Below are 23058 nucleotides of genomic sequence, written 5' to 3' on the forward strand. Positions count from 1 at the left end.
GCCCCAAATCCTGACAGAATGGAGAAATGGAGGAGAAGGGATTATTGTGTGACCAGACTCTATTGAGGGATGCTTTCTCCCGCTCCTCCTTTCTGTCTCTCTAGTGGAGTGCATGTGCCCTCTCACAATTTTTTTTTTTTAAGAAAAGAAGCAATAGAAGTTGGACTTCTTTGAAATAATAAAAAATAATCTCCTGTCTGAAAGAAATTTATATGGAAATAAAACCACATGCCTCAGAATTTAAGAAATTGTTTTCTTTTGATATATATGTATTTCTCCCATGAAAGAAAGAGAAACAGAAAGAGACAGTCAGCACCAACAGGATCTTCATGCTATTAGCCACAAACTTCAGCCACCTCAGATCACAGGCACAGGGCAGATATCTTCACTAAAGGCAGAGAGAATACAAAACAGGGGAAAAGGCACCGCACCCACCAACCCACCTCCCTGCCCATGGGGAATGGTCATGCTGCAGTCCCTTCTTCTCCATCTATCCCCTCTTTCAGAATTCTGGGCATGAATGGACACACTACCCATATTTTCTCAAGGAGGTGATCTGAGACTCAAACCTTGAAGTTGGCCAGGTGGAATCCAGCCACCTTAATCAGTATGCCACTGGCTAGAATGCTATAAATTTTTAAGTATAAGCTTTACTGTGAAAATAGAGCAATTTCCAATGCTCTACAAAGAAAGCAAACTCAGTAAGTTATAGAAAATATTTTAGGGGGTAGGCAGGTGGCATGGAGGTTAAGACAGCTGGATCCCACATGACAAACTGAGCAGTTCATCCTGGACTGATATGTGGGGCTGTGTGTGTGCTTGCCCAAATCCAAGAGAATGAAGGGATTGTAGTGTGACCTTCCCCCCTGGGGTGATGTCTCACTTTCCCCTGCTTTCTGCCTCTTTCTCTCTCTCTCTAGCTAGCTCATGTGCACAGTGACAACAATCTTTAAAAATAAAAAAGAAAAAAGTCATCTTTTGCATTCATTATTTTTTTGTGTTGTAAAGCTCTAAAACCAGGATTCTTGACTACCCACTCTTCATCATTATATCCCTTTTGGCCAGCCTTCCCTAGCTATGTAATATGAATATTCTCTTAAAAAGAAAAAAAAAGTATGAAGTATTCAATATATACAGAAAACATGGAGAATAATATAATTAACAACTGTCTGTTCACCTCTCTACTTAGAAAACATCATCATCCACAGAGTTGAATTTTCATTTTATAAATATACTGCTTTATCCTCTAAATTTTTCTTTATCTATTCCGAACATCCACTTATCCTTAAATAGTCTCTAAGAAATGTTACAGCCTAATTCTTTTTCTTTTCCCTGCAAGTAATGCATACATACTCTCATGGTAAATGTTTAAACATAACTCAAAATTTTCATCAGATAAAAGTTAAAGAAACACTTTAGTATTTATAGCTAGTTAACTTCTCTGCCACTCCTACTCCCACTCTCTTGCCTAAGTAACCAGTGTTAAGAGTCAGTGTGTATGTAAAGGACATTGGTTTATGTAAAGGACATTGGTTTATGTTATACATATTTTTCTCTATTTCTTTTTGTTCACTTTATGGTATGCCTTTACAAATCTCATGTCATTCATATAGCAGGTAGATAATGTCCCTCCCACTATAGTAATGTCCTAATACCCAGCACCCATGTATGTGTCACCTTAACATGGCAAAAGGGATTTTTTAATGTAATGTAATTAAGGATCTTAAGATGGGAAGATTATCCTGGATTATCGGAATTGGTCCAGTGTAATTGCAAGAGTCTTAAAATACAGACAAGTGAGGCAGAAGATCAGACTCAGAAAAGGACTGGAAGATGCTATACACACGACTTTGGAGACGGGAGGAAGGGGCTGTTGGCCAAAGAAGCCAGTGTCTAGAAACTTGAGAAACCAAGGAAACAGACATTAGAGCCTCTAGAAGGACTGCAGCCTTTTATTTTAGCCCACTTTTTTTTTTTTTTGAGAGATTTTCACTGTAGGGCGCGTGCGCTCGCCAGACAGAGAGAGACATAGAGACAGAAAGCGAGAAATCACCCCCCAGGGGGGATGGTCATGCCGCAATCCCTTCTCCTCCATTCTCCTCTCGGGATCATGGGCACGCACGCACACGCGCCCGGCGTGAGTTTTAAGCCACTGGGTCCGGGACACGAACCGCGGTCGACTACGTGGGAGTCCAGCGACATAGCCATTACGCTATCTGCTGGTTCCCTAGCCCACTTTTGATAACACTTTTATTTTGATGTCTAGAACTGTAAGATAACAAATTTGTGCTACTTTAAGCCACTCTATTTGTGCTAATTTGTTACAGCAGCAATAAGAAACTTGTATTGTCCACCTCATTTAGGAGGAGAGAGAGACATACTACATACTGTGTAAAAGTATCTAAATTTATATTATTATGTCTCTGCGAAACTTTCTAATTTGATGCTCTTAAAAATGTCCCATAAACATTTTTTTAAGAGAGATTAAGAGAGATTTAAGAGATTTTTGCTTTATGGTACATATGCTCACTGGAGACACAGAGAGACAGAAAGCAAGAAATACCCTCCAGGGAGATGGCTATGTTGCAATCCCTTCACCCCCATTTTCCTTTCGGGATTTTGGGCATGCACACACACACACACACACACACACACACACACTCAGCGTGAGTTTCAAGCTTCCAGGTCTGGTACTTAACCTGCGGTTGGTGGGAGTCTAGCAACATAACCATGATGTCATCTGCTGGCCCCAGCATCTTTATCTATATGTAGTTGTGAACATGCTAGTGTTTATTTAGGGCAGATTAAAAAGTACTTGCTCAGTGAAAGCATATATATATTTAAAATATCAAAAGATACAAACTTTTTAATATCTATTTAAAAATATCAATAGATACAAACTGTTCTCTCTTTACTTATCTGAGGACAAGGCTTACATGAGGGATCATCCTTTCTCCATATCTACACCTCCAACAAAACAGTGAAAGATCAGCTGACTTAAAGGAATGCTTTCTGCCTATGTGACCCAGTACCATGTGACCAGAAAAGTCTAAATTAATGCTTTGCATAATTGAATAATAACCTCAATAGCATAAATGTGAAGGTGATCATATCTTTATCAGTGAAAAAATAAACAACAAAATGTTAATATGTATTACACACACACACACACACACACACACACACACATGTGTGCGTGTGTGCATGAGAGAGAACCTCCCAGTGATGCCTGGTCACGTAGCAGCACCTTTTTCCTGCAGTTCTCCATGCCATCAGAAATCGGGGCATGTGAGGATACAACTGGCATGTTTCCAAAGTGTCAAGACCTGGACTTGAACTCTGGTTGCCCATGTGGGATCCAGCTACTTCTGCATAGCATTGAACTGCTGCTCTACAAGGCCTGCCCTTTCTTCATTATTTGTCAAGCAAAACTCATAATCAGGCTCAGTTTTCTAGTGAGTGCTCATCTCAGATAATTACTAAATGTTGCATGTTACAAGAGCACATTAGTAGGAAGACATTCTAGCTCCGGGATTAATTTTGGTCTCATCTAAAATGCATTATGTTCTTATAAATCCAAGCTTATCTGAGGTAATATATTTGTCAGATTGTTCTTTGTGACACAAGGCAGTGAATAGTTTAAAGGTGACCTAGTGCTTATGGGCTCATAGTTACAGAAACACAAAACACGTTCTCCCAACTCAGACCTATGAGTTCTTAGTGTAATTTTCCCATTTCTCTTGGAAATAATGGATATGGCACACATCTGAAAATACTCTTATTTTAAAATCAGTTTCATTAGTGATAGTTTTATCTTTCATATTTACTGAAATGCTTTGAGCTATGTGCGGTACTTCTGAAAGTTTCAAACGAATGCCTTTGGCAAGTAAGAAAGAAAATTTAATAAAACACAGAAATGGCAGAAATATCTTGATTTAGTACAAATCACAGAATAATATTTGAATGAATCATTTATAGGTATATCCCAGGGCACTATAAAACTCTACAATGAGACTTATTCTCAGATGCATCTTCATTCTTGGAAATTAAGGCTACATTTCATTTTTTTTCCCAATATGTCAGGTCTTAAGCAGAATTTATTGGTCTTTCCAGTTGCCAAAGTCTAACGGTACCATTTCCATAAACTCACATAATGAAACTCTATGATGTCGACCTAGGAGCATTAAAGTCACTGTGAGCCCAAAATGAGAATATTTGAATCCACATGGTCGCAGGTGTGGGCAGCAAACAAATCTATTTCTCCCAACTCACGCACACACAAAATGTCTGACTATCTTGCAGTGAGGACTATGTTAATTTGTTCCTTGGAAAGAAGCTGACCATTGAAAAATAAGAATTATAGACTGATCTGAGGTTTTTCAAGTTTGCTGACAATTTGTTCTTCATGAGAGGCATTTTTAGCACTTCTCAGTGAAAGAACTTGTGGGTTTGGAAATCACGTGCTTTATTCATTTGTTTGCTAACTGAACAGAAATTGGCTGTGTGAAGGGCTCTCAGTGCTGGCCTTGACAGTGAGTAGTGCGTTTGTCATAGTTTTATCATGTTGTTTAGTTACAGATAAAGTCTCTCGTTTCACATTATGTAAATCAAATAGTCATGTTGCAGCCTCATGCACCATGGTATGATGTACTACATATTTAGAAAAAACACATAAAATCCCTTTCTCCCTACATCTGAATATACTTTACACTTCGTGATTCTTGGCTGTAAGGTGAAGATTTGATTTTATGTGGTTCTTTTAATTTTCTGCATTGCCATATTATTCAGTATCATCTGTTTCGGGTGTTTCTCTCTCCAATTGTTTGCTGGCAAAGGCAGTTGAAACATAGAACTATCCATTATTTAATACAATTCCCCAGACTTCCTTCCTTCATCCAGGGGCCCTTATCACATTGCGGAGGTAGCTGCGTGCGTAGCTGTTCTTTGCCCTCCAGCTAGGATCCTGTTTTATTTATCTTTATGTTCTTCCCCTATCTAGAACTTAGAGTGTAAAGAGAGATTTGATGAATCCCATCACATCCCATCGTATAGGTTGTGCACTGTGGAGCAGCAGAGGGAAACATTTATTAATACACCGTTGTGATGTAAATGCCCCAAGAATTCTGCAGTGTGCAACCTACACATCCAGGCATGGTGTCCCTGCGAAAAATTTCATTTCTATGGTTTCCAATGTAGAGAAGTGCTAAATATATTTTGCCACCTAATTATTACAAAAACGCCAAAAAACTTTTTCCATTTCCCTTCATCTATAGTTATATTCACATTATGAATATGTTCTGCCACCAGTGGAATATATTTTCCTATATTATATGGTGTTGGTTTTGAGCCACAGAGAAATTTTGCCGAAGTTGAGCACTGAAAGAGGTGGCTCTTTGGCTTATTTTTTATGGGTTGGGAAGATTCCGTGTAGTTCTCAGAATCAAGGAAAGAACTGAAGAACCAGACATGAGGAAAGACAGTGAGGAGACTCCAGGCACTCATACACTGGGTTTGGGCGATCTTGGACCATTCACATTTTCTTACCATGCTATCCACGTTACATCCTGTGAAAAAGTGGGATTCAGTTTGCAAATTCTTTCATCTGAAGTTGGTGCCTGGAATGAACACTCTGATGTGAACGTAGGATGAAATTGATGGTGATTTCTCAGTGCAAAGTTGTTGGGGTGAGGGAAGGGTGTTAGGGTTTGCTCCAGTTAAAGCAGTCAAAGAACCACTCATTTAAAAACAAAACAAGATAAAACATCAGTTATAACCCAGGGAGTGGGTGTTCTGATTGAGAGAAGTCTTGCTCTGCCAGCTTACAAGGTTTCTAGTTTTGTTTTTGTATATTGAAAAGGGGAATGAATCCCTAATTCACTTTGGAAAGAGTTTAGGGTGCGTTAGTTAGTGTGGCTATGTCTTATGAGTTGTAATTTCATTGTGTCCCCCCTCATTTATCTAGAGGTTTTCTTCTAATTTTACAATGTGTTTTTAGAGAGTTTTTTTCATTATTGTTGTTATGAAAAAGGCATAGATATTAATACTCCCAAGTATGGATGGATAACCTTGATTATTTAGTTCATTGAAATGTCTTTATTTTACTGTTTACTTTTTTGGGGGGAGGGTAGTCAAATATTCTTTTCATTTTTCCATTTATTCTCTGTATATAATTGCAGCATAAAAAATAAATTTTCCCATCCAGAATACACTGTATATTGGCTCAAAGATATTACCATACATATCATCTTCAACTGATAATTTTCTACTTTGTATTTCTTAAATGTATTGCTTCTTTTAAAAAAAAAAAAAAGACTTATTTTATTCAACTTCATTATTATTGTCATTATTTTCTAGTTTGATCAAAGAGAGAGAGAAGTAAAGTGAGAAAGCAAGCCACCAGATCCAGGACTTAAACTGTGGTCGGCCACATGGGAGTTCAGCACCCTTAACCACCATGGCACCTGCCAGTCCCACTTCTTTCTTTTTTTAAAAAAAAATTATTGGTAGAGGGTGTGTGTACTTACCAGAGAGAAATAGATACAGAGGGAGGGAAAGGAGAAAGCACCATTATGGGGGATGGTCACGCTGCAGTTCCTTCTCCATCTTTCCTCCTTTCAGGATTTTGCGCATGTAGTTCACCCATCCAGCATGTTTCTCAAGCCTCCAGGTCCAGCACTCCTACTGCACAGTGGGCCATGTGGGACCTGTCTGCCTTAACTACCAAACCAGACCTGGTCTGCTATTTACTTTTTAATTACGAACAAAATCCGGCTTTGAACATTCGCTCTAGTAGAGCAGTAGCTATTTAAGGCATAGCAGGCAACCTTGATAGGCTCGTATTGCTCTATATAGTAGTGACGATTAATGTGTTAAGTTATAATAGCCAACTTTCAATTACCCAGGATGTATTAACTAGAATTATTAGAATTATTGTACAAAGTAGTAAAAACATGTTATACTATTCCCTTTGGCTGAAAGAACACAGTGGGACCAGCAGATGGTGTAATGGTTACGTCGTTGGACTCCCACATTGTCGGCCATGGTTTCAGTCCAGACTCGAGGGCTAAAACTCATGCCGGATGTGTGTGTGCGTGCGTGCCCACAAATCCTGAGAGAAGAACGGAGGAGGAGGGATTGCAGCGTGGCCAACCTGCCTGGGGGTTGTTTTCTTGCTTTCTTTTTCTCTGTCTCTCTGTCTCTGGTGAGCACATGTGCCTTATAGCAAAAACTGTCTACAAAAACAAAACAAAGAACACAGTAATCAGTAGACCACACAGTCTATCACTTTCTCCCTTACCTAGATGAGTAGGCTTCTAAGGTGGTCAGTAGGCCCTCTACAGTACAGAGGTATCTCTGGCATGCATTAGGAAGACAAAGGGCGGAAGAAGCATGGCCACTAAAAACTGGGCATTTGAGGATGCAGCCAAGTGAGGAAAGGAAGGGAGAAGGGATAATGTGCAAGGGGACCTGCGTCTCTGCCCTCCTTGAACCTTACTGAAATATTGAAGCGTTCTCAAGTAGAAGACCTACAGGGATAATAAATCTGCCAGTGATTCTTAATCCAGCAGTTCAAATAATAAACTGTCGTATTTGAATTATTTTTTGTTATTTATAATTTCAGAATGGTCAGTGTATTCCTAAATATTGGGTGTGATTTCAATGAACCAAGTTTATAGAAGTCCATCTTGTGCCTCATCTTAAAAAGATATTATTTAAGATTTTGTTTTATCTTCTCTGTCCTGACTTCACTTTTCTTCCCGTTATGCTTATAATCAAGATTTGATTTTATATTCCTATCAGCAATTTGTAAGGGGAAATAGTGTATCATTTCAATAATTAATTATTAATGTAACAATACTTCATTTCCTAGCTTATTTATATGCATGGCACATATTTTTTTTTCTGTCTTCAACTTTGGAAGAAAAATAACAATATTGTAGCAATCACAGATTTTTATGATAATTTGTAACTAATGTAATCCCCAATTATGAAAACATTTCTTGAGGAGCCTGCAAGTGGTTAAGGGTGTTGGACTCCCACATGACTAACCACAGTTTGAGTCCCATACCTGGTGGCTTGCTTTCTCATTTTCTGTCTCTCTTTCTCACACTCTGTCCCTCTGGTTAAATTAAATACATAAAATAAAGTTAAATAAACAATTCCTTTGAAAAATTGATTTTGAAAAACTATTAAATATTATTTAGCTAATGTGAAAATCTTGAGGCAGTTATGCAGTCCTTTAAAGAGTTTGGCAAAGTAGCTATCGGATTTTACAATGTAATAATAACATAAAATCAGTACAGCTTATTTCTGTATATGAGGAGGATTTTCAGAAGTTCACGGAAAATGAGTATTATGGAAAAATTATACACGGATTTCATAATTTTTCTGCACCAAAGTAAACTCAGACATTAATTCTACTTTTCCATGAACTTGAAAAAGTATTCTTATATGTTAAGATCTAATGTTAACAAATATAGCAAATCTGTCATTGTACTACACTTAATTCATAATGGGTAAGTTATTGATTGAATGGATTTCAATTATGTGATAATATGACTGACCAGGTAACCAAAAGATTTAGAAATTGTAGAAAAATGAGAAGCCAGCAGGTGGCATAGCAGTTACGTTGCTGTATTCCTCCCACGTGGCCAGCTGTGCTTCAAATCCTGGACCCGGTGGCTTAAAACTCACACCTGCTGTGTGTGTGTGCGCGCACGTGCCCAAATTCCTGAGAAGAATGGTGGAGAAGAAATTGCAGTGTCGCCATCCACCTAGGGGGCTATTTCTGGCTTTCTGTCTGTTTTTCTCTCCAGCGAGTGCATGTGCCCTATACCTTCCCCCTCAAAAAAGAAAAAAAAGAAAACAAATTCTCAAAAAAAAAAAAAAAAAAAGCACGGATTTTTTTTTTTTTTTGAGGTACACAGATGAGCCAAAACCAGAGCATTCTGTGAACAAATGCAGTAAGCTTCTGGGGTTACATAGTAGTTTTCCCAGAGCAGTTCATTGGACTAGAAAGTGTGGGTTGAGGACCCAGGCCTGGTGACACAATGGGATGGAACAGTGTTCTGCAGTGCTGGAAGCCATATGTAAAGTCAGGGTTAGTTCCCAGGTAGATTTACAAATGCTAAGCACTCACATGTGTGCCTATGACCCTAGGGGCCTGGGAACAGCTAGGAAGGGATCACACTGATCGGTTTATGGGATCAGATAGTACAGAGTATATAAAAATACTAATGTTCTCATACTCCTATTAAAACACCAGCTAGTATTTTTTGAAAATGAAGCAGTAAAATCTTGTAAAATTTAAAACAAGATGGAATTTTATTTAATGTTTTAGATATCTGAAATGAGACAACAATATCTCAGAGTTATACCAAGTATAAATGTACCATAATAATATAATTAATCTTCTTTATTCTTAGAATTTAACGTTAATCTTAGCTTTATTCAATTCCTGGAGGTAAAAGGTGTGGTTCGATTAATCATATAACTATGAAAAACAAGCACGAAGTCTATTGTGAAAGGATTTATCATTACTTTGATTTTTCATTTTTTTTCTAGGAAAGACTTTTGTGTACATAAAGATGAGCCATGTGATACTGTTGGTAAGTGTGTGTAAATATTTTTACACTTTTGGGAGTTCTGGAAATCTTGAACACATCACTTGTTTAAATGTAGGAAACAGAGCCAGACTGTGATCTGATGGTTAAAACCCCCAGATTTCTCATGGTCAGTGGTGCCATTTAAGTCCCAGACCCAGAGGCTTGCAGTGTACACCAAGCATGTGTGTGTGTGTGTGTGTGTGTGTGTGTATGCCCCAAAGCCAGACAGGAGGAAGAAATGGAGGAGAAGGGATTGGGATGTGACCGTGCCCCATGATGGGGTTCTTCCTCACTTTCCGTGTATTTTTCTCTGGTGAGTGCATGTGCCATCTGGTAAATTAAAATATGTAAGTAAATAAGGGAATGATTTGAGTATGCGTGTTTTACAGGAAACCTTTAGAATGTCATAGAGATGTATTTGCCATCTATATGTTTATATGTTGAATTATTTGTCAGTACTTCAGATGAAATATCTTAAAGGCATGTATAAATTATATGTTGGAAGTAACTTTAAATGATGCTCTAAGACGATTATCATTCTTTTGTTATTTTCCTAGAGGTACATATGTAGTTTCAGAAAATTCTACTGTTATTGATGACTTGAGAAAAAATATATCAATTTCATTGGGACTCACCGTTTTGTAGGATAACCAATTTGTTTTTGAGTTACATCTGCTTCCAGTTCTTTGCAGATTGTGTCGGTACAAAGTCTACCTAATTTGCCTGACTCTTGAGGATTCGTTTTGCATAAAGCAGCTAACTTACCTGATTTTGTATTGAATATCTAAAACCCCTAAGCTATAATAAAATAATAAGGAGACTTAATGAAACAACAGTTCTTCTAATTTCAAGAGAATGACTGTATGTATGCTTATATGTTAAAACAAACAAATCTATATAAATACAAACTAATCTACTTAAATACACCCAAGCATTATATATTGGAGTTTATTTGTACGCATATTTACGTATTTTTCATTTTCAGCCATGCAGCTACATGGACAAAGATGTTATTGGTTAGATATATTTAAGAGTCATGTGAGGTTCATTTCTAAAGGGTAATAAGCGTTTTAATTTAACCATGTTTGGGGTGTCACTTGTTCTTCGTAAAATGAAGAATAAATAAAAGGGATAGAGACAGTATAGATGGTTATGGGTATTTTAAACAATAATTCTAGGTAGCTCTATTAGCTTAAATTCTTATCAACCTCTTCATGTTTAAAATCTGAGATAACAAGTGGACGATGGTTATAATATTATAAGGCAGATTATGATAGAATCAAGGACACAAAGGACATACTTGATTCCGAAGGGACTGTCAGTGTATGAAGGAGCTGAATACCTATGGGAAAGTGAATTGATTTAGTCTTCCTAGGGTTAACTCGCCTGATTCTTCCAGTTTTTCCCTCCTGTTTTACTTAAAGCACCAGAAATTAAAAGTTGATACATAGTTTTCATCACTGTAACAATAGAAGCTTTTACTTCCTAATTAAGGTTGCCTCAAAATAACCTTTTTGTCCCAAAACTTTTTTTATTAAGGGCAGAGCATCTTATTGCCTTGTGGGACACAGGAGAGAAATCAGCAGCTCAGGCAGGTTCTCCCTGGACTGTGCACACTGAGTGCCTCTGTTTATCATGTCTTCTGTACCAACGTGAGAAGGGCCAGTTTCTGTTTGGATTTGGATTATGATTATATTTTACATCTTAACACCTCTGTTAACTGAAAATAGCATGTGTATTTGTGATATATAGTATCTGTGAAACTTATTTTCCAGTTTAAAGCATCTTAAAATAACTAGGTACCTTGATGTATTTGGACATAGTAAGGAAGGTTTGGCAGGAAAGTGGTGTAACCCGTCCTTAGCTCTATTCATCCAATGCATAAAGATCTTGATAAAAATCAGCTTTAGGGCCAGTGAGTGGTGTGCAGGTTAAGGTATAGGATCCCACATGGCTGGCTACGTGTTTGAGTCACGAACCTGGTGGCTCGAAAATCATGCCAGGAACGTGTGCGTACATTCCCAAAATCCCAATAGGAGACTGGAGATGAAGGGATTATGACATAGGCATGCCCTTGGGGGATGAGTTCTCAATTTCTCTCTCTCTTACTCTCCCTAACTCTGGTGAGTGAACATATTCTATAGCAAAATAAAATAAAATAAAGTAAAATAATAAAATAAAGTAAAACAAAACAAACAAAAATCAGCTTTAAATATTATGGCATGGCACAAGACTTGGAAAGTATAATGCTCTTCCTACCTTTCTAGTGCGTAGATTGTCATGGTCACTTCTACCATGCTGAAGTTCTCCCCCTTCGTTCATATTTTATGAAAGTTCTTTCTTCCTAGCCTAAATGTAGACAGGGGTTTTTCCCTTGCAAGTTGAGAGCAGAATAAAAATCTGAACTATGGGACCAGCAGGTGGCGTGGTGGTTAAGGTGCTAGACACTCCCACATGGCCGACTGCGGTTTGAGTCCTGGACCTGGTAGCTTGCTTTCTCACTTTCTCTCTCTCTAACTCTGTGTCTCTCTCTGGTCAAGTTAAACTAAATGAATGAATAAACAAAACTGAAATAAATAATTCTTTAACAAAAATCTGACCTATTGCCTTCAAGACAATATATAGCAACCAGATCAGAGTTGTCTCTTCCTCCCGAACCTTACAAAACTCCTTGTCACCTTAATCTGGTCTATATTTAGATGCCCATATATTTATAAGATTTATAAAGACATTTGTGAGAAATGGAAAATGTGACTGCCTCAGCCTCATGCACATCTACCACCGTAAATCTGCAATGCCCCGTTAGGAAAGGTAAACCTCTGCTAGTGATGGGTCATGGTTAGACTTATCTGGAGATGATTTCGAGATCCTAGGCCCAGCCAGTCAGCTCATGGTAGGATGTGTGACCTGTCTCCTATGTTTGCCTTATCAAAGCGGATGAAAAGATGTTTAGAGTGTGTTCTTATAAGCTCTTGCTGGGTATAAGAACAAATGCAAATGTGACCACTGTAGTCACAGAGGAAATAAATCTTCAGATGAATCTCTCCACTTAACACTGCAGAATGAGAAATGGAAAGTGCCCTTCTCTTGGATGACAAATTGCGCAATGATCATCCTCCAGCCTGGAGCTCAGTGTAATGTTTGGGCATCTGGAGGTATAAACCAGCGTATCTCATTACTTTTTAAGTCAATTTAAGTCTTTTATTTCTGTTGCTTATAGCTTAAGGCATACATTTTTCCCCCTGATAACTCACATATTCATTTATAAGAAAAGATTATGGGACATAACAATAACTTCTGTGCTAATGTTATTTAATAATTTATTTAATTTTATTTATTCTTTTTTAAATTTAATACAAGGCATGAATGCTCACCAGAGAAAGACAGAGAAAGAGACAGAGAGCAGGAGAAAGTGAGAAAGCAAGCCATTAGGTTCAGGACTTGCACCACAGTACACCATGTGGGAGTCCAACACCTAAGCCACCAGGCCACCTACCAGTGCCATTTCTGTGCTGTTATTAAGGGAAAGTGCTGTAAGCTACTCTGTTACTTGTTAGGAAATTATGCATAATGGAACCAGCAGATGGCATAGCAGTTACGTCACTGGATTCCCACATGGCCTACCATGGTTCAAGTCCTGGACCTGGTGGCTTGAAGATTACTCCAGGCATATGTGCATGTGTGCCCAAGATCCCAGGAGGAGAATGGAAGAAAAGGGATGTGGCATGGTTGTCCCCCCAGGGAGTGAATTTTTACTTTCCCTCTCACTGTGTCTGTCTGTCTGTCTCTACCTCCCTGGCAAGTGCATGCACCCAAAGGCACATTAAAATATGCAGTTTATAAATCATCTTAATATAAGCCAATTTCTACTGTAACAAAACCGAAGACATTTGGGGTTTAAATCAATCAAATTTTTATTGATACACATTTTTAAATCTCTCTATAGAATACGAAAGGTTGTATTTCTCATTAGATTTTTTCTTACATCAGTGTATGCTTTTTTCATTTTTTTATCTATAACTGATTTAAAGTCAGCTCATTTCACTTTGTATCCTAAAACAAAAATACTGAGAAAGAAAAAGGAAAAGAAGTGAATATAGTATTTATTAGTTTGGATTATATCAGACTAAAGCATAACTTTAACATGCCATTTGTCCCTATTGCCCTGTTACATTAGAGGGGAAGGACAGCAGTTAACTCTGAATTTATATTTTTGTCTTATGTTATAAATGAAGAAAAATGCTTACATTTTAAAAGCAATGATAGAATGTATGCTATGCATTGTACTTAAAACAATACCTTAACAGACATTATCTCCTGTAATTCTCTCAAAATATGAGCTTTCTCATTTTATTGTCATTATTATTTATAGATGAAGAGAGCCCTGTAATAGAACACATGGATCAAAGATTTTGAAGTCAGACATCTAGCTTTATATTGGGGCTCCGCTTTTATTATCTATGTGAATGTGGTCCCATTAACACCTAGAAAAATTGGACTCCTCGCATTTAAAATAGAGGCTACATTATCTCCTCCCAGAATATTGTTATGCAGTGATACTTGCAAAGCAGCTAGCTGTTAATGGGCGCTCGATGCACCAGTTTCTATGACATCCCTTATTCTCTGCAGAAAGTTTACGGTTTTGCCCAGGTTTGCTGTTACGAAATGGTAGTGTTAGCCTCTACGTCGGTCCGACTAATGACAGTTAGCCTTCCTTTATAACATGTTGCATTCATATAATTGATATAAAAAAAAAAAACCCAGAAAACAGAATATGAGAAAAATATCTCTGAACAAAATTGTAGTACAAAATTGGAAGTAAATTAAACTTGGAAAAAATGTTTACTTACCAATATTTAAAATGTAAGCACATTTTGCTCATTTGCTGAGTTGAAAGGTATGTGCATTTTAAGTGAGTTAGGCTATATTAATATGAAATAATATAAATAATTGCTTCACAATTTCAAAACATGTGTTTTAAACATTTTAATATCTCTGAAATTGGGATTAATTTTTTAATCAATGGTTTATTAGAATTAGGTCATGGGTTTAGTTCAAAGTTTTTTTTTTTAAGAATTATTTATTATTATTATTGTTGCTAATATTATTTTTCACATGAACTTTGCCAGAGAAAGACATAGAGAGAGGGAGAGTGAGAAAGCAAGCTTCCAGGTCCAGGACGCAAACCATGGTCAGCCATGTGGGAATTCCAACACCTTAACCACCCTACCACCTGCTGGCCCTAGTTCAAAGTTTTTAAAATCTTATATTGCGTGAACTATGATATACTTAAGTATCAAGATAAATAAAATATAATTTAGTATGCACGTAGCAACTATCTATTTGTTGGTATTGCCAGTGAAGTTGCCTTACTTTCTTTGGCGGGCAGAATAATCATTCTAAAAGTATTTGTCCTAATCCCTGAACCTGTGAATATGTTAGTTAGGTAGCTAAGAAGAATTAAGTTTGTAAATGAAATTAATACTGCTGAAAACCTAGCTTTTTAAATTTTTTGCTGTAGGGCAAGTGTGCCAGAGACAGAGAGAGTGATGAGAAGGGGAAAATGAGAAATCAGTCCCTAGAGGGTATGACCTTGCCACAATCCCTTCTTCTCCATTCTCCTCTCAGGATTTTGGAAGTGCACGTGCATACACACACACACACACTCACTCACACACTCTGCATGATTTTCAAGCCTTGAACCATTGAGTTAACAGTGTGGGAAACTTAACCTAGAAACTTAACCTCCGTGCCATCTGCTGGCCAACCAATCACCTGATTTTAAAATAGGGAGATTATCCTGGTATAGTCAGTGTTATTACAAGGGTCCTTAAGGGTAGAAGAGGAGACAAAAGTGTTCTGAGTCAGAGGGAGAAGTGATTAGTGAAGAAAGGCAGTGGGATGCAACCTAAGGAAGACAACTGATCATTGCTGGCTTTGAAGAAGGAGGAGGGAGCCAGAAATGAGGAAGAGCAAGGAAATAGAGTATCTTTTTGAGCCCCTGGCAGTTAACAGATAAACCTGCCACCTTGACACCTTGATTTTAGTCACTGAAGTCTTTGTCAGACTTCTAACTCAGATATCTACAACACAAAAAGTTTAGATGTTTTAAGCTACTAAACTTGTGATTTTTTTTTTTACATTGGCAATAGGAAACCAGTAAACTTTCTACTAAATAATTCCATCACCTTTATTTATGGAGAAAGAATAAATAAATGTGATACTCAGACTTTAGACTGTGGGGCAGAAATGGAAAGTGCCCTTCTCTTGGATGACAAATTGCGCAATGATCATCCTCCAGCCTGGAGCTCAGTGTAATGTTTGGGCATCTGGAGGTATAAACCAGCGTATCTCATTACTTTTTAAGTCAATTTAAGTCTTTTATTTCTGTTGCTTATAGCTTAAGGCATACATTTTTCCCCCTGATAACTCACATATTCATTTATAAGAAAAGATTATGGGACATAACAATAACTTCTGTGCTAATGTTATTTAATAATTTATTTAATTTTATTTATTCTTTTTTAAATTTAATACAAGGCATGAATGCTCACCAGAGAAAGACAGAGAAAGAGACAGAGAGCAGGAGAAAGTGAGAAAGCAAGCCATTAGGTTCAGGACTTGCACCACAGTACACCATGTGGGAGTCCAACACCTAAGCCACCAGGCCACCTACCAGTGCCATTTCTGTGCTGTTATTAAGGGAAAGTGCTGTAAGCTACTCTGTTACTTGTTAGGAAATTATGCATAATGGAACCAGCAGATGGCATAGCAGTTACGTCACTGGATTCCCACATGGCCTACCATGGTTCAAGTCCTGGACCTGGTGGCTTGAAGATTACTCCAGGCATATGTGCATGTGTGCCCAAGATCCCAGGAGGAGAATGGAAGAAAAGGGATGTGGCATGGTTGTCCCCCCAGGGAGTGAATTTTTACTTTCCCTCTCACTGTGTCTGTCTGTCTGTCTCTACCTCCCTGGCAAGTGCATGCACCCAAAGGCACATTAAAATATGCAGTTTATAAATCATCTTAATATAAGCCAATTTCTACTGTAACAAAACCGAAGACATTTGGGGTTTAAATCAATCAAATTTTTATTGATACACATTTTTAAATCTCTCTATAGAATACGAAAGGTTGTATTTCTCATTAGATTTTTTCTTACATCAGTGTATGCTTTTTTCATTTTTTTATCTATAACTGATTTAAAGTCAGCTCATTTCACTTTGTATCCTAAAACAAAAATACTGAGAAAGAAAAAGGAAAAGAAGTGAATATAGTATTTATTAGTTTGGATTATATCAGACTAAAGCATAACTTTAACATGCCATTTGTCCCTATTGCCCTGTTACATTAGAGGGGAAGGACAGCAGTTAACTCTGAATTTATATTTTTGTCTTATGTTATAAATGAAGAAAAATGCTTACATTTTAAAAGCAATGATAGAATGTATGCTATGCATTGTACTTAAAACAATACCTTAACAGACATTATCTCCTGTAATTCTCTCAAAATATGAGCTTTCTCATTTTATTGTCATTATTATTTATAGATGAAGAGAGCCCTGTAATAGAACACATGGATCAAAGATTTTGAAGTCAGACATCTAGCTTTATATTGGGGCTCCGCTTTTATTATCTATGTGAATGTGGTCCCATTAACACCTAGAAAAATTGGACTCCTCGCATTTAAAATAGAGGCTACATTATCTCCTCCCAGAATATTGTTATGCAGTGATACTTGCAAAGCAGCTAGCTGTTAATGGGCGCTCGATGCACCAGTTTCTATGACATCCCTTATTCTCTGCAGAAAGTTTACGGTTTTGCCCAGGTTTGCTGTTACGAAATGGTAGTGTTAGCCTCTACGTCGGTCCGACTAATGACAGTTAGCCTTCCTTTATAACATGTTGCATTCATATAATTGATATAAAAAAAAAAAACCCAGAAAACAGAATATGAGAAAAATATCTCTGAACAAAATTGTAGTACAAAATTGGAAGTAAATTAAACTTGGAAAAAATGTTTACTTACCAATATTTAAAATGTAAGCACATTTTGCTCATTTGCTGAGTTGAAAGGTATGTGCATTTTAAGTGAGTTAGGCTATATTAATATGAAATAATATAAATAATTGCTTCACAATTTCAAAACATGTGTTTTAAACATTTTAATATCTCTGAAATTGGGATTAATTTTTTAATCAATGGTTTATTAGAATTAGGTCATGGGTTTAGTTCAAAGTTTTTTTTTTTAAGAATTATTTATTATTATTATTGTTGCTAATATTATTTTTCACATGAACTTTGCCAGAGAAAGACATAGAGAGAGGGAGAGTGAGAAAGCAAGCTTCCAGGTCCAGGACGCAAACCATGGTCAGCCATGTGGGAATTCCAACACCTTAACCACCCTACCACCTGCTGGCCCTAGTTCAAAGTTTTTAAAATCTTATATTGCGTGAACTATGATATACTTAAGTATCAAGATAAATAAAATATAATTTAGTATGCACGTAGCAACTATCTATTTGTTGGTATTGCCAGTGAAGTTGCCTTACTTTCTTTGGCGGGCAGAATAATCATTCTAAAAGTATTTGTCCTAATCCCTGAACCTGTGAATATGTTAGTTAGGTAGCTAAGAAGAATTAAGTTTGTAAATGAAATTAATACTGCTGAAAACCTAGCTTTTTAAATTTTTTGCTGTAGGGCAAGTGTGCCAGAGACAGAGAGAGTGATGAGAAGGGGAAAATGAGAAATCAGTCCCTAGAGGGTATGACCTTGCCACAATCCCTTCTTCTCCATTCTCCTCTCAGGATTTTGGAAGTGCACGTGCATACACACACACACACACTCACTCACACACTCTGCATGATTTTCAAGCCTTGAACCATTGAGTTAACAGTGTGGGAAACTTAACCTAGAAACTTAACCTCCGTGCCATCTGCTGGCCAACCAATCACCTGATTTTAAAATAGGGAGATTATCCTGGTATAGTCAGTGTTATTACAAGGGTCCTTAAGGGTAGAAGAGGAGACAAAAGTGTTCTGAGTCAGAGGGAGAAGTGATTAGTGAAGAAAGGCAGTGGGATGCAACCTAAGGAAGACAACTGATCATTGCTGGCTTTGAAGAAGGAGGAGGGAGCCAGAAATGAGGAAGAGCAAGGAAATAGAGTATCTTTTTGAGCCCCTGGCAGTTAACAGATAAACCTGCCACCTTGACACCTTGATTTTAGTCACTGAAGTCTTTGTCAGACTTCTAACTCAGATATCTACAACACAAAAAGTTTAGATGTTTTAAGCTACTAAACTTGTGATTTTTTTTTTTACATTGGCAATAGGAAACCAGTAAACTTTCTACTAAATAATTCCATCACCTTTATTTATGGAGAAAGAATAAATAAATGTGATACTCAGACTTTAGACTGTGGGGCAACAATTCTGGCTATATCGTTAGTTTGGAGCACTAGCGAGGAGTTTGAGATTGGGGTTAAAAAAAGAAATGGAAGCTAGTACTGCATATATAAATATCCATTAGTATAACAACAAGTTCAGGCTGTGCTAACAAATATGATTAATTACAGTTGACCATTTCTATCTGAAACACTAGACTTAAAAAAAAAGTTTATATCCTCTCTTAACAATTAAAAAAGATTAAATCAATTCTTTAAATACTTTCCAAGAAAAATCCTAGACTTTGATGATTTAACAGATGATTTTTTTACTAAAATTCAGAGAGCAGAGTATTCTGATACTATACAGACTATTTCAGAGGCTAGAAAAAGGGAAAATTTAAATTGTATAAATTTTTTACCAAATCCTGAGAGGACAGTTTAAAAGAAAGACAAATGATATGTCATTAGGAAAAAAAATGAAAAAAAAAATCGAAACCATATATTAGCAGATATTATCTTACAATATAATTTTTTTAAATAAGTAGGGCTATTTTATTTCAGATTTATCACAGAAATGTAAGGGTAATTCAGCATTAGGAAATTTAAAAATATACCTACATATTCCAGTCAACTACATATCCAATATGATCCTCTCACTTGATTAAAGAAAATGTCTTTCATACAATTCAAAATATATCCATGGTTAAAAATTCTTGGCAATGGGACCAGCAGATTGTGTAATGATTATGTCACTGGACTCCCATGTAGTCGACCATCATTAGAGTTCTAGACTGTGGTTTGAGAAGGGACTGCTGTGTGGCCATCTCCCTGGGGGATGATTTCTTGCTTTCTCTCTCTCTAGCAAGTGCATGTGCTCTATATAAAAAATCTCAAAAAAAAAAAAAAAGAACGTTTTTCTCAGTAATTTTTTCTTTTACATTTTCACATTTTTGTCAAGAATTATTTTTTTGAGAGCTTTTGCCTTAGAGGGTGTTCACTCACCAGAGAGACATAGAGAGAAAGAGATGGAAAGTGAGAAATCACCCCTCGGCGGGGGCGGGGGGAAGATAGCCATGCTGCAATCTCTTCTCTACTATTCTTGTCTTGGGATTTTTGGGCCTGCACGCATATGTGCCTGGCATGAGTTTGAAGCCACCAGGTTCAGACTCAAATGATGGTCGACTAGGTGGGAGTCCAGCAACATAACCATTATGCCATCTGCTAGTCCCCATATTTTTTTTTAAATAGTAAAACATTAAAAGCATTTCTTTCAAAATCAGAAATAAGAAGAGTCTACTATCACAGTTTCTATTCAGTAAAGTACTGAAAATTTTCAACCTTACAATAAAGTGAATTAAATATTTTTCTACATAAAGGTAAAAACAGAGTATGGAATTTAATAATTAGAATTAATAGGAGAGTTAAGCAAAGTGGTTAGATATCAAATTAATATGCAATAACCAACTGCATTTTATAATCCAGGTAGAGGCAGTAAGAAATTTACTTAAAATTCTATTTAAAATATGGAAAAATGAAGTGCTTTGGAGCTTTGGAATATATCTAATGACAAATATGTACATGTGGAGAATGTTATTACTATATTGTATTTCAATAAAGAAGAACAAACTCAATGATGAGATGAGCTCTAGTAATGGTTTGAAGGATTTAATACGATGCACATGTTCATTTCTTTCAAATTTATCTGTTCATACAGTCTGTTTTATGAAAATTCTTACAGGAGTTTCAAAGGAAGGCAATAGTCTGACTCTAAATGTATAGAGAAATGTAAGCCTGAGAATTACTAAGACCCTGATGAATCAAAATATGGAGAGGATATCTACTCCATCAGATATTTACAGTATGTGGTGATTAGGAAAATACAGTTTGCATATATTTGGAAAGTTGATATAAAAGGCAGACCATTGGCTAAGGCACTGTTCAATAAATGATATTAAGGTGATTATTTAACTGGCTTTAACACCCTGTTATACTAGAGAATTAATAGATATCCCAAAGAGCTTTTTTAGGTATGTTAAATTTATCAATTTTTACTATATTACAAATTAAAGTGGAGAATTCTAAAAATAGTTGATTCATATAAATTAATATTAAATCAAATTTTAACATATGCATTCATTATTTTTGTAAATTAGCAAAAAAAAGGAAAAAGAAAAATAGAAGACATGGCTTTGATTGAAATTTTGGCAAGTCTCATTATGTCCAACTTGTAGAAGACACTTGGAATCTCACATCTGTTTGTAGTATGTTGCTGTGTTATTTTGCTTGATCTGTCTGTGGGAAACCTGGTCTTACAGATAAATAGTTAGAAAATAAAAGAATATTTACAGATTAATGTGGACATTTTGAAAGTTTTGAAAGTTCACTAAAACCCAAGTGGTACTGTTTTAAAGAATGGTCAAATGTGGCAATGTAGAATCTGAAAGCATATATACACTTGTATCCTTTTTTATATTAATACCTATTCTTATATCATTTAGACTTTAAATGGACGTGTTAGTCATGCATGGCTTTTTTGCATCAGTCATTAGTCAGTCGGAAATATTAGTTCATTGAGTTTGATCTTCTGATGCTTGACATATTTTGTCATTTTGTGTATATATATATATATATAAATGGGAAAATGTAAAAGTAAAAGTTACCTTGAAAAAAATGTTCATTTTTTTGAGAGATATTTGATATAGGGCACATGTGATTGCCAGAAAGATAGAAAGCAAGAAATCTTCCCCCAGGGAGATGGCAATGCAGCAGTTCCTTCTCCTCCATATTTATATATCTATATATCTATATCTATCTATATATAATATTTGTTAATATCAACATTGATATTATCAGAAAAGTATTTAAGTGTTGGGAAGCTATCAAACTCTTAGTGACATATAAAATTTTTCTAGTATTCTAATTTTCACTTGAAAATTGGATCTTTTTCATCAGCAAAAAAATATCATTAGTGGGGGCCAACAGATGGCATGGTGGTTAAGGTACTGGATTCCACGTGGCTGACTGCCATTCGAGTCCCAGACCTGGTGACTTGGTTTCTCACTTTCTCTCCCTCTTTCTAGATCTCTGGTAAGCACACATGCCCTGTAGCAATTAAAAAGTAATAATGGTAATGATAAATAAAATTAAATATTTATTTTCCAAAAATAGCATTAGTTGACTTTTCATAGAGTGGAAGATTTAGTTTGTTCATTTACTTTGTTCAATTTGTCAGCCAAATTCCCAAGTCAGAATATCCATGTTTGTCTTTTGGTCATTTTTCAAGTAAAATGCTGCTTTCTGACAAGTACAGGGAGTTCAGTTCAGACTCAAACAACCTCACAGTACTTTTCATTGAGACAGGATAATATTTAGTCTACAGCAGAAATGCTTTATTTATATTTCCTTTTCATTACACAAAATATTAAAAATGCATAAATTCAAGTGTTTACGCTTAATCAAATGTAAAACTTTTACTGCTTCATCTCTGACACTTTTAAGTGAAATTAGTATATTTTCCTCCTAGGATTGAATGGCATTGAAAAATAAAATGACAGAAGTTTGGTGCCACTGCCTTCATTTGTGCTAAGCAATTTCACTTACATTGCCTTTACACCATCAATATAAATGTCAACACAGGTTTGACCTTGACTATACCTCTGGAAAGGTTTTAGGAGACCCACTGAAGAGGTCTTATGGAAGTACAGGGTTCTGTATAATCCTCTTTGAGAAATTCTGCATAATCTGGGAATGATTTATAATCAGGGGATAGTCAATGGTCACTTGTATATGCAGGTGGATAGGTATTTCATGAAACTTTTAAAAGACTTTCAAGTATAAAAAAAAGTAGCAAATGCTTAGAACTAAAAAGATATATGCTGATCAACATGAGTTTCCAGCCATAAATATTTTTCCAGTACTTGATGACAGAGTCTGTATGTCATTTATCACCAAATTGGCAGCTCTGTGATGCTCTGACTCTCCTTGCATTCTGTTATTCATACTTAGTTAACAAACATTCTTATCCTGTCTTTGAGCAGGTTAGCAGAATACAGTTTATTCTTAAATAT

General features: G+C 36.3%; 1 protein-coding gene across 1 annotated transcript in view; it reads left to right on the plus strand.

The window, feature by feature from the left end:
- Positions 1-23058, plus strand: part of ADAMTS19 (ADAM metallopeptidase with thrombospondin type 1 motif 19) — a 287126-nt gene that overhangs the window by 78592 nt on the left and 185476 nt on the right. Inside the window, 1 exon segment of the mRNA XM_027775296.1 lies at positions 9565-9608. Within this exon segment, the coding sequence (XP_027631097.1) occupies positions 9565-9608 (44 nt within the window).

This window comes from Tupaia chinensis, unplaced genomic scaffold (assembly GCF_000334495.1).
Source record: "Tupaia chinensis unplaced genomic scaffold, TupChi_1.0 Scaffold000541_1, whole genome shotgun sequence".
NCBI classification, from domain to species: domain Eukaryota; kingdom Metazoa; phylum Chordata; class Mammalia; order Scandentia; family Tupaiidae; genus Tupaia; species Tupaia belangeri.